Raw genomic sequence first — 13,108 nt, forward strand, 5'->3', positions numbered from 1 at the left:
CTCAGTTCAGCCCAGCTGGGCCTCAGTTCAGCCCCGGCTGGGCCTCGGTTCAGCCCGGCTGGGCCTCGGTTCAGCCCCGGCTGGGCCTCGGGACAGCCCCGGCTGGGCCTCGGGACAGCTGGCGTAAGGACAGCCCCTGGCGTCAGGACAGCTGGCGGATAACAGTTGACACCCATTCATGCTCTCTGTCCTCCTCTTTTATATTGAGGGAGCCCATCCACCCATGCATGTTTGATGCTTGTAAGAGAGAGTGTAACATACTATACAGTTAGTTTTGGTGGTGACACTCTGCGTTTTCCGACGTCGACAACCATAAACATATAAAGAAATAATTAAAAAATTATATTTATAAATGTAGCCATATAAATATGTCTATGGCGACAACAACACGACTACCGTCTCCTTCTACTTCCGGCTCACGTCCCCCGGCCGCAAGATCTCGAGCATGCGCAGAACGCGAAATCCGAAGCGGGTTTACATGCAGGTAGAAACCGGACTATGATCGAGTTCACTAGGTGTTCTTATCTGATCTCGCTTGTCTGTTCATGTACCGATTTCGGTCCGAAGTAGATCGGGTAAAGGTGTTTACATGCATTTTAAAAGTCTGGTTGAGGTCTTCTTCGTTTCTTTATCCGATAATGACTCTGCATGGAAACGCACTGACTGTCATCTTGAAAAGGGGACAGCTCTGAGCAACGTGTACTGAAGATTCCAAAGAAAATACAAAAAAGGGCATTGTACTGATGAGCAAGGGCGTAGGAACCGGGGGTGACGGAGGGGACGTGTCCCCTTCAATATCGGAGACAGGCGAATTTGTCCCACCTATAATTTATACCGGATCTGTCAGGTTTCCAATATGTGTCCCCCCAATGTTAAACTCATTCCTACGCCCCTGCTGATGAGCATATCTATTGTGCTTTACACACGTATGTGTGCACACATATACACAGACATCTGTTTCTGCTTTCTGGTGGAATCCTCATTGATGCAGGTGGCAATTTTAAAGCGATTGATGTAATAACTCTAGGGTATAATTATTGACTTTCAGCGAGAAAATGTGATTTTTCTTTCAAGTTGAACGTGTTCATCTGTACATCCTGAAAGTAGTAACCTGTAAATAATGTACTTTAATCAAGGGTTTGTATTTGATCTGTTGCCTGTTCACGCCTGTATTGCAATACGTTATTCTTGTGTGTGTGTGAGACTGAAACGCTCCATTAGCGACGCACACGAGCGCCTTGCAGTTGATCAATCAAGCAAATTCTGTGCTATTCATCAGCCTCATTCATCAACACAAAGAGCTTCACACAGGAATGACCACTGCACAACAAGAACCATAAGGCTTTCTTCGAAACCCAGAGGTACTGGGTGAGAGGGCGAATGACTGCAGTCCAACCTGTAGGCACCCTGAAGCAAGAGGCTCTTAAACCTACTCCTCCTCCTTGACGGAATCACTGGAGGTAACTTCAGATGTGTGTGTCAGACAGCTAAAGTGGTTCCTCTGCTCCCGGTCCAGCCCATGAGGAGGTGTGCACCACCAACGAGGGGGTGATGTACCGCGTCGGCGACCAGTGGGACAAGCGCCACGACGTGCTAGGTCACATGATGCGCTGCACCTGCGTGGGCAATGGACGAGGAGAGTGGAGCTGCATGGCCTACTCCCAGCTCAAAGGTATGTTTGTGTGTTATATCCTCGCCACTCTGGTGTCAAAGGTCATATTTTGGATAGCCCTCTGGTCTTTACAGCCCCTGTGGGAAATCATTAGGCCATAGCACCTCAAAAGAGCCTGGAACTACCCAAAACGTCACAACAACCCTCAATTCAATTTATTTTTTCGTAAAGTATTTTACAACCATGATACACTTCTCTCAAAATTATGATTCCACAGTCTAGTGGCAAGGGTGCTCTATTCCCAACCTAAGGGGTCTGTTTTCCATTGCCAATTTCCACACCGTGGCCCAAAGATGTTCCTCAGTGCTCTTGTGTGCTTGCCTACAGGCCTGTGAGATAGTAGGGTAATCTCGCTGTGAGAGTCGCTGATGCGTGTCCTGCGTCCACCACCGTGATGTTCCTCGGCCGCGGTGTGATCCCCCTCCTCCCTGTTCTCTGTGCTCCTCCAGACCAGTGCATTGTGGACGGCCTGACCTACGAGGTGAACCAGACCTTCACCAAGCAGCACGAGGAGGGCTACATGATGAACTGCACTTGCTACGGACAAGGCCGCGGCCGGTGGAAGTGCGACGCCATTGGTGGGTCCCAGCAAACAGTTTACAGTCTGATGGGATTACAAGAGATTAGATGGTTTTACGGTTTATTTTGGCAAGGGTATGAGGTTGTCTTTGAGGGTATGAGCCCAAAGAAAAACAGCGATAATGGGTGGTTAGCAGGGAGATTAGTGTGTGTGGGGGGGGGGGGGAATCATGTTTTTATTGGGAACTTTGTGGCGTACTTTTTCTTTCTTTCCACTGAGGAGCGATGTGTGTGTTCTAGACCAGTGCCAGGAGCCCGAGACCAGAGCCTTCTTTCAGATCGGAGAGACCTGGGACAAGACCATCCATGGAGTGATGTACAAGTGCTACTGTCACGGCCGTGGCATCGGGGAGCTCAGCTGCGAGCCCCAGCAGACCTTTCCTGGTAACAAACACACTCACGCACAGACATGCACACACGTTCTTCTCCAGATCAAGGTTGAAGCACTTGTCATTGTTTAAAGCACCACCACACAGATGTGCAGACCCAAAACTAAATGATAAATTATACATTGACTGTGTTGATTATACTCTTTATCTCCCTCTTCTCTGTCTGTCTCACTGACACTCACACACGCACGCGCTCAAGCACAGTTCAGGGTTGCATGTGTGGCGATGTCACAGTTTGTGAACTTTGTGTGACTGAGCTGTCAAACAACTCTTTGGTGTCCGGTTGTTCTTTGGAGAAAAGCCTCTATTGAAGAAGGCGTCTCTTTATTTGTGGTGATGCTGTGCTGGCAGAACAGGCCGTGTCCCCCATCCTCCCTCCCTCTCTCCCCCATTCCACCGTCACACTCCAAAAAATACAAAGCATTTAATTAATGACTATTAAATTACCTGAATGGCAAACGGAAGCCGTTGAGGCTATTTATTGTTTATATTAGTGTTGTACAAACATATGTAGATGTCGGTACAGTGTTGTCGTACTATATGTATTAGATTGTCCTGAACATGTACAGGTTTCTATGCTCAGGGCACACGCGAAGGGTTAATGTCTGTGAACGTGCTGCGGCTCAGAGCGGCAGGCCGCTCCAGGCCGGCCTCCCGTGATGACTGCTGGCTCAAAGGGGGGCTGGCGTTACAAACGTTTGTCAACCTGTTGCAGTAAACTATGTTTGTCTAAGGCCCTTTGAAAACGGTGGGGCCTTGTCTTTGATGTGAAACAGTGAGAGTGAGGGGTGGAGGGTGCTCATAGGGGGGCTGAGTGAGGGGTGGAGGGTGCTCGGAGGGTGGGTAGGGTGAGGGGTGGAGGGTGGGTAGGGTGAGGGGTGGAGGGTGCTTGGAGGGTGGGTAGGGTGAGGGGTGGAGGGTGGGTAGGGTGAGGGGTGGAGGGTGCTTGGAGGGGGGTTGAGGGAGGGCAATTTCCTCTTCTCCTTCTGCCCCCGCCCACCACCCTTCCCCTTCAGCTCTGAGCTTTTGTTCTGCTAGCATGTGGGGTTATTTATTATTGCCACAGCTGTACAAAAGACACACACACACACACACACACACACACACACACACACACACACACACACCATTCTGCACGTTTTTATTATGGATACCTTTTGCTCGCGGAGTGGTGTCCCTTCTGCCTTGTTTATTTTCCTTTACGTTCTTTCTCCCGCCCAGAATGTGAACTGAGGGCGTTGTAGTGGGGGAGGGTTGTGTCTGTTTCCTGCAGATCACATCAGCTCCCCACTACCAGAGCTTTTTGATGTCTCTTCCTCTGGGTTGTGCCTCCCCGGGTTCACTGCTTATCACCACCTTTCTCTTACAAGTGGAAATTTTCAGGCACATGTTGGCCCAATTTGCTCATTCCAGAGCATTTGCATCAATTAGCTCCTTCAACAACAGCACGTTGTTCAGGACTGATGCTCTCTACTTACCCCTGGTTCCCTCTTCACCTGGGGCTGTAGTTATATGCTGATGACAAGGATGGCTGTGATGTTATTGTTTTCCTCAGTTTCCCATGAAGCCTTGAGGGCACATATGGGCCATGACGCACGCTGCACACAAACAACATACACATTCATGTTGTAATGTCCGGGAAATGTGACTCTTTCAAATCCATCGTTTGTCTTCAATATGCATGCCTTGTTACTGGTATAGTTCTGCAGGTGGAAACAGAAAAGAGTAGTGTGTGTGTTAGCGCTGAGAGTGGCGAGTCCTGGGGGAATTTTCGGATAGTTTTCTACCTGGGTGTATGTTGTAGAGAGAAGACGGAGAGAAATGTTCTTTTCAACTTTCGAAAGGGCACCCCTTCCAAAGCTGCTGTAATAGCATCCAGCTGTGAAGTTGTGTGTGTGTGTGTCTGCGTGTGTGTTTCAAGAGCAGTGTGACTCTAGGCCAACCCCATAGTGTGTTTGCTTACTGAGAAGAGGACCATAAAAGGTAAAAAGACAACAGGCAGCTTGTTGAGCTCCAGATTGAGTCTGGGTTCGATAAAACCCCAAAGAGTTCTTCTTCCTGTCTTCCGTCCATCTGCTTGTTTCTCTCCTCGAGATTAATCTTTAGAAATTTCTCCCCCCTACCACTTTCCTCATTTCACCGTCCATATAATAACCACATTTTAGATCTCCCCACGTCATAAATACCCTATTCTTTCTATGAAGGAAATACACTCAAAACATGTGGTGTGTGTGGTGTGCACTTGCTTGTGTGTGTGTGTGTGTGTGTGTGTGTGTGTGTGTCTGTGTGTCTGTGTGTCTGTGTGGGTTTCTGTTTCTGTGTAACCCTCACCCCCAGCCTGTGGTCGACTGGCATGTAATGGCTGCCAGATTGTTTGGGGGTGGCCGGTGTATCTGCTTCCAGGCTCTGGTTAACCTGGCCACTTGCTCACAAACGCTGATTACAGCCTCGCTGCTTGGGAAAGCCGTCAGAAAACCACAGTTCTTTATAGAAGCTACTGGTTTCTATCAAAAGGCAATCAATCTGGTGGCCATATGTGATGAGTTTTATCTGTGTTATTAAAGAAAAATATTAATTAGAAATGTTGCATTCATCGCAAGGAACGCCAACGTTTCTAATTTGGCAAGATGATGTCAGATAACCAGCTATTATAGAAAATTAAAGACATGAACGTAGAACATTATTAGATTGGGAGAGTATAGCACCACTCCCCAGTACATAATGTTAATACAATTCAGGAGAGATTATGTATTTTGGAGATTTTGGCATTTTGAACTTCAGGAGTTTTAGGTGATGTCCTCCGAAGATAGTAATGTTTGGAGAAAGAAGGAATGAAGTGAGGGAAAGAGGGACAGTTTGCAGGAAAAAGAGTGCAGAGTAGGACTGTTCCCTCCGAGCTGGGGAATCGTGCGCTGGAATTTCACGTTCATGTGACAGTTTCTCCCCATCTCCCTTTCTTTCTTCTATTTTGCGTGTACACATTTGCCCCAGCTGCCATGTTTCACACTGTTGGCCTTTGGTCAACAGTGTGAATGGAATTGTAATGTTGACAACCCTCTGTTGTCACTTAGCTCTGTAACTTCATAGCCTGCGAACAAAACCTCACGTGAACGATCGTGTCAAAACGCTGCATGATTAACATTTAGCAGCACCTTCTATCCATGTGTGTGAATGTATCCCATAATATATTTATGGTCTGTCTCGTCCGCAGGTGGACAACGGCCTGTCCAGGTGATAATTACGGAGAGTGGAAACCAGCCTGACTCCCACCCCATCCAGTGGAACGCCCCCTCCTCGGCCCACATCACCCAGTACATCCTCAAGTGGAGACAGGTAACTAACCCAGTGGAGACAGGTAACTTACCCAGCACATCCTCAAGTGGTGACAGGTAACTAACCCAGTGGAGACAGGTAACTTACCCAGCACATCCTCAAGTGGTGACAGGTAACTAACCCAGTGGAGACAGGTAACTTACCCAGCACATCCTCAAGTGGTGACTGGTAACTAACCCAGGGCCTCACACCTGTCAGTGTCTTCACCTAAATGAGGATGAATGGGTCTCATTAAAAGAAAAGTGTAAGATAAGCACGAGCATTGAAAGATGTGGCTCAGGATGGTGTAGTTATCGGGTGTTCCACTCCCAACTGAAAGTTACTTTGTTCGATCCCACACTGTCTACAGTCTGCCTGTAGGTATCTTTGAGTAAGATGCCTAACCCTTACCTGTTCCTTTATGACATGCTGAAAAGATCTCTCAACCAACATTCACATTCAACTCTAAAAGACCCAGATGTGCCTGAACATTGAGATACGACTGCATAAAAAGTTGGATTTATTTGTCTATCCTAATTGGTGTCAATCCAACCCGTCACCGGGCTAACGCCCCTCTCCCCCACCTTTCCGGTGGTCCCTGCAGAAGGACACGGCCAACCCCTGGAGAGAGGTGCTGATCCCGGGACACCTCAACACCTACACCATCTCGGCCCTGAAGCCCGGCATCACATACGAGGGTCAGCTGATCAGTGTCCTCCGCTTCGGCCGCCGCGAGATCACACGCTTCGACTTCACCACCAATTACGGCTCATGTGAGTGTCTAGCGTGTAGCAGGTGTTTGAGGCACTCGCCCGATGTGGCTGCAGGGTGATATCACGCTGCATGTCGACCACTGCGTTGCGCTATGTTAAGCTCTTCCCTCGCCCTATCCCCTGTGGTTCCAGTGGCCACATCGGAGGGCGACACCGTGCAGCCCCCCCCAGAGGTGGACACCTCTGAGTCGGTGACGGAGATCACCTCCAGCAGCTTTGTCATCTCCTGGGTGTCGGCCTCGGACACAGTCTCCGGCTTCAGGGTGGAGTACGAGCTGACGGAGGAGGGCCAGACCACAGGACAGACCAGCGTCCTGGGTGAGTATGCTGAAAACGAGCGTTTTGCCGTGCCGCAGAATCGTGTGTGTCCATTTCTTCTGTGATTTCCTTTTCATATATATGATATATATGATATATATGATATATATATATATATGATATATATATATATATATATATATATATATATATATATATATATATGCTCCCCTACAACAGAAATGAGCAGAGCTTGATGGTGTTCCCCTTTATTTAGAAAAAAACACCCTTTCCATTGTGGACTTCCGTCGCCACAACCAAACAACCCTCTATTTATATTTTCTTATAAACACTTGAAATATATTTTCTGGATCAAATGTTGCTGGTTTCCACGGTGATAACTCGACGGTTAATAAACAATGTGACGATGCTGTGTTGCAGAGCTCCCTCGCACCACCACCTCCGTGAACATCAACGACCTGCTGCCCGGCAGGAAGTACACGGTCAACGTCTACGAGGTGACAGACACTGGATACGACAACCTCATCCTCACCACCTCCCAGACCACCGGTAAGGACCTCTCCCCTGTGTCTCTGTGTCTCTCCTCTCTCTCTCTCGGCCTCTGTCACTCTCTCTATCGCCTTCTCTCTGTCTGTCTGTCTCTCTCCCTCTCTTTGTCTCGGTCCATGTCTCTCTCCCTCTCTGGGTCTCTCCTTCTCTTTGTCTTGGTCCATGTCTCTCTCCCTCTCTGGGTCTCTCCTTCTCTTTGTCTTGGTCCATGTCTATCTCCCTCTCTGGGTCTCTCCTTCTCTTTGTCTCGGTCTATGTCTCTTTCCCTCTCTGGGTCTCTCCTTCTCTTGGTCTCGGTCCATGTCTCTCGCCCTCTCTTGGTCTCTGTCTATGTCTCTCTCTCTCTGTCTCTCTCTCAATTCCCCTGTTGAATGAATGTGTTAACCTCTCCTTCCTCCGCAGCTCCTGACGCTCCGGTCGACCACGAGGTGGAGGAGGTGCAGGAGACGTCCATCGTCATCACCTGGGACAAGCCTCTCGCTCCAATCACAGGTGAGTTCACACATAAACTCACACACGCACACGTACACACGTAAACACACACACACACACGTAAGCACACCCACACACAAACAGACAGACGTAAACACACATGCGTAAACACACACACATGTAAACACACACAAACATACACACTTAAACGCACGCGCGCGCTAACATCGGCTGTGCTAACACACACCCGTGTTTCCCAGGCTACCGCGTGGTTTACACACCGTCGGAGGAGGGGGAGGGGGACAGCACAGAGCTCGTCCTCCCCAACACGGCAACAGCGGTGACCCTGAGCGACCTCAGACCCGGGCTGCAGTACAACATCAGCATTTACGCCGTGGAGGAAACCCTGGAAAGCCAGCCCATCTTTGTGCAGGTCAACACCGCCGGAGACCCCCTTCCAGGTAGGCTGTTACCGCTGGACCCAGGTCTGGGGGAGTCGCAGCCAGGAGGTTCTGGTTTGAACCCCCCATACCCCCGACTTGCTTTGTAATAATGCCTATAAAGGAAGGATTTTACTGTCATTCGCTTTAGATGTTGACTATGTAAAAATCAACCTATGGATAATATTGTGGGTGAAACATAACTGAGTGCGATACAGTTCTCAACAAAATGTGTCCCCCGATCGCAAAATGACTTTTCTATTCGTATACTAGAGTAACGAGTTTATATAGTAGAGGAAATTGATCATGTCGGCCTCAAAAATGACCCACAAATCATTTGAAGAAACAATCGTTCACAAGGCAGACATAAAGACACTGGCTGAGTGTCCTGCGTCGTTCATAGCTCCCTCTTACCAGCGTCCACTGGAAAGGCCGTGCTTCTAGACTACTTGTCTTTGATGCCAGCCAACCAGTTCCCCACGTGTATACAGGTCTCCCTCCCATCTGGTTCAGTTTTAGCTCATAAAACCACTCACATCTCCTACTCTGTCCTCGCATAACCTCTGGGGAATTAAACGGCCACGCACACTTTGTTGTAGGAATACTGCAATATCACACACACACACACACACACACACACACACACACACACACACACACACACACACACACACACACACACACACACACACACACACACACACACAGCCCTCTACTCTTTGAGGTGAAGTAGGGCAGCAGATTCTGAGAAGTTAATGCAGTTAGTCTGTCCACACGTGCTTGCTTCCCGAGACCTCTGGGTGTGCAGGTGTGTGAGGAGAAATTTCTCTGCTGCTTCTGGAGTTGGTATTTTGCGTCGTCCTTTGGTAACATGTCATGTTACCAAAGTCTTGGACATCGTATGCCAAGTCGATTTCTGCTGACACGTTTAGACCGATTTGGTTGGCGGTCAAAAGAGGGGACACTTGGACACACTGCCTTAGAGGCGGGCCTCGGTCATGAAGGCCCATTGGGAGCCAATTTTTTAATTTGGCCAATGGGGCTTCCTTTAATTCCAGAAGGACTGGATAGACTGTAACATGGTATATTAAATGTGTTGTTTCCTGATGTCCATAGTGGAGGAGGTGGCCACGCCCACAGAGCTGCAGTTCGTCGAGGTGTCCACCAATCAGATCGTTCTGACCTGGTCCGGCCCCCTCGGCGCCGTCTCGGAGTACCGGATCAACGTGGCCCCTGTGGACGAGCCCGGGAAACCCCAGAGAGAGCTGACGGTCCCCGCCATCCAGAGCGCCTACGTGGTCAAAGAGCTGCACCCCGGCACCGTGTACCGCTTCAGCGTCTACGCCCTCTTCAACGGGCGGGAGAGCGCGCCCCTGGTCGGGGAGCAGGCTACAAGTGGGTCTGCCAACACACACACAGACACACATACACTAAAACATACATACATACATACATACGTACATACATACATACATACATACATACATACATACATACATACATACATACATACATACATGCACACATACACTAAAACATACATACATACATACATACATACATACATACATACATACATACATACATACATACATACATACATACATGCACACATACACTAAAACATACATACATACATACATACATACATACATACATACATACATACATACATACATACATACATACATGCACACATACATACATACATACATACATACATACATACATACATACATACATACATACATACATACATACATACATACATACATACATACATACATACATACATGCACACATACACTAAAACATACATACATACATACATACATACATACATGCACACATACACTAAAACATACATACATACATACATACATACATACATACATACATACATACACACCGACACACTGACACACACACCCTGTGACCTCCAACCTCTGTGACCCCCCCTTCCTCAGAGCCCGACGCTCCGTCACAGGTCCACTTCCTGAACGTGACGGACGCCAGCGTCATCGTGGCGTGGTTTGCGCCCCTGGCCCGCATCGACGGCTACCGCCTGGTGCTGGCCGGGGACGGCTCCGCCCCCAAGCAGCTGCGGCTGCCGGCCCGCCTCACCCAGTACACGCTGCTCAACCTGCGGCCCGAGACGGGCTACACGGTCACGCTGCACGCTGAGCAGGACAGCGCGCTCAGCGAGGGCCACACGGCCCACTTCACCACGGGTGGGCGGCACACACGCACCACACGGGATCATCATACGCCTTATAGTAATGATGAGGATGGTGCTTTATATGGATGGCCGTCATATGGATGATGATGATGATGATGAAGATGATGATGATGCTAGTACAGTCTAATCCAGTCATTGAAGTAGATGGGGCTGGTAGGAAGGACGACAGTCAGGTCAGGTTGGTCTTGTATTGGGGTCAATACGGCACGAGCCTGCAACAGCATGTCCAATCTGAAAAAAGAAAACATTGACGGAGCATTACATTTTGATTTACTGATGGCTGTTGGAATGTAAAGACAATGTCAACAAATTGGGCAAAAATAGCTGCTGAAATAAATTGCCTACCCTAGCTTTAACGACCTGTATCTAAAACTCTGTTGGTCTCTGTGGATAAAAGTGTCTTGTTCGTCGTAAACATGAGACATAGCCCCTTCCTCCAGGGCTAGGGCAGACACTTTGTGGGAGTAGAGACGTGTATTATGACCAATGACTGGGGACATCGTTCCTGAGTACAGTGCATCTGACCTTCCTGTGTTCCTCCAGAGTCCGCCATGGGCAGTGCACCCCACTTCAGCACAGAGGTCACTAGCACTTCCATCATCATCAGCTGGTCTCCTGTCCCCCACGTGGGCTACAAGGTACGTCCAGCCCTCTGCAGAGGAAGAACTGACACTGTGTGATGTCGGAGTCACATTTTCCCATGAATAAATGGATTTAGGGCACTTCAAATACACTGATTCTGCTACCCTAATCAAGGCTGTGATCGGTAAAACGGGATTAGCACGTTGCAGAATCGTCTCCTTAATCCTTTTAAGTCATTCTGCTAAGGGCTTCAGGATCCAGGATCTCAGGCTGCATCTGTGTTATCGGGTGTTTATTCAGTTGCGTGTGGTGTACTTAGGGGCCCTGGGGAATCAGTAAACAGGAACTGGTGACCACAGGAATAATGGGATTTGCCAGAAAATATCCCACTGGAGATGAGAATGTTTTCACGTCTGTCCTGGGAAAACATTGACCTTTGACCTTTCCTATGAGTCTGCTCTTTCTTCCTCTCTTCTCTCTCTATATCTGACTCCTCTGTCTTTCTCTTCAGGATTCTACTCGATCTACTAATATTCAAGTTGTATCTTGATCATTCTTCTAATGCCTTTGCTTATTTGTGTGTGTGTGTGTGTGTGTGTGTGTGTGTGTGTGTGTGTGTGTGTGTGTGTGTGTGTGTGTGTGTGTGTGTGTGTGTGTGTGTGTGTGTGTGTGTGTGTGTGAGTAGCTCACGGTGCGCCCCAGCCAGGGCGGGGAGGCCCCCCGGGACGTGACCTCTGACTCCGGCAGTATCTTCATCAAGGGGCTGACCCCGGGGATGGAGTACACCTACGACATCAAGCCCGTGGTCAACGGCCGCGAGCACGGCACCACCGTCACCAAGCGCGTGGTCACACGTAAGACCCTAAACTAGCAGGGCCAACCCTGACCCCCCTAATGGGCAATGTGGAGTACAGTATTAAAAAATATATATGTATAATGTAACAACTTTTTATCTTTTCTGTTCTTCCTTTTTCACATCTTTGTCTTTTTGTGCGGCTTCACTTCATCATCCCTTTTTCACCTCCTCCACCTCCTCCTCCTCTTCCTCCTCCATCTCTTCCTCTTCCTCCTGCTACTCATCTTCCTCCTGCAGCTCTCTCCCCTCCCACCGACCTGACCCTGAAGATGAACCCGGAGACGGGTGGGGTCCTCGTAGAGTGGGATGGAACCAACACACCCGGTAGGTTGACCAGATTGTTTTCACAACATGAACTGCATCGACATGTATCATGTTTTCCCCTATGAATGTTTTCCTGTTCTAATAGATACTTGAAGCCTATTCATCACCTGTTTCCTGTTGATGAACTATTAATACAATCAATGAAATCCCCTTTCATTAAACAGTGGACCGTCTTTCTTTTATTTTTAATCCTATAATCACACACACACACACACACACACACACACACACACACACACACACACACACACACACTCTGTCCCTTTCTCTCTTCTACCTTCCGCTCCTCAGACATCACTGGATACCGAGTGACGTGCACACCGACCACTGGCATGCAAGGGAACAGCATGGAGGAGTTTGTGGAGGCGGGGGAGAACTCGTGCACGCTGGACAACCTGATCCCGGGCGTGTCGTACAACATCAGCGTGGTGACAGTGAAGGATGATGCCGAGAGCACCCCCCTGACCACCATTATCACCCCTGGTGCGTGGCCCCTCATCCAATCAGAGGCTCTCTGTTTATCCCGAACTTAAGAAGCTCTCACTAATTATTATAATGTTTTCAGATATTACAAAGGTTTAATTTCCCCTTTGGATGGAATGAATTTGTTTTATGGGTTACTAGATATCAGACAGGAACCTAGACTTTAAAAACTTTGGCAAAGCTTTGTTACTTTTGGTTG

The 13,108-nt window shown here is 48.6% G+C and overlaps 1 protein-coding gene across 1 annotated transcript in view; it reads left to right on the top strand.

Annotated features, from left to right (window-relative positions):
* The window catches only part of fn1a (fibronectin 1a), a 41,872-nt gene that overhangs the window by 13,558 nt on the left and 15,206 nt on the right, over positions 1–13,108 (top strand). The window contains exons 10-24 of the mRNA XM_079732050.1: positions 1,517–1,672; positions 2,122–2,250; positions 2,492–2,635; positions 5,852–5,973; positions 6,557–6,725; positions 6,858–7,043; positions 7,425–7,553; positions 7,956–8,045; positions 8,246–8,446; positions 9,542–9,820; positions 10,393–10,656; positions 11,208–11,302; positions 11,932–12,100; positions 12,340–12,426; positions 12,718–12,909. Of these exons, the coding sequence (XP_079588176.1) occupies positions 1,517–1,672; positions 2,122–2,250; positions 2,492–2,635; positions 5,852–5,973; positions 6,557–6,725; positions 6,858–7,043; positions 7,425–7,553; positions 7,956–8,045; positions 8,246–8,446; positions 9,542–9,820; positions 10,393–10,656; positions 11,208–11,302; positions 11,932–12,100; positions 12,340–12,426; positions 12,718–12,909 (2,412 nt within the window). The remainder of the gene's footprint in view (positions 1–1,516; positions 1,673–2,121; positions 2,251–2,491; positions 2,636–5,851; positions 5,974–6,556; positions 6,726–6,857; positions 7,044–7,424; positions 7,554–7,955; positions 8,046–8,245; positions 8,447–9,541; positions 9,821–10,392; positions 10,657–11,207; positions 11,303–11,931; positions 12,101–12,339; positions 12,427–12,717; positions 12,910–13,108) is intronic.

Source organism: Pollachius pollachius (assembly GCF_949987615.1).
Source record: "Pollachius pollachius genome assembly, chromosome: 3".
Lineage (NCBI taxonomy): Eukaryota > Metazoa > Chordata > Actinopteri > Gadiformes > Gadidae > Pollachius > Pollachius pollachius.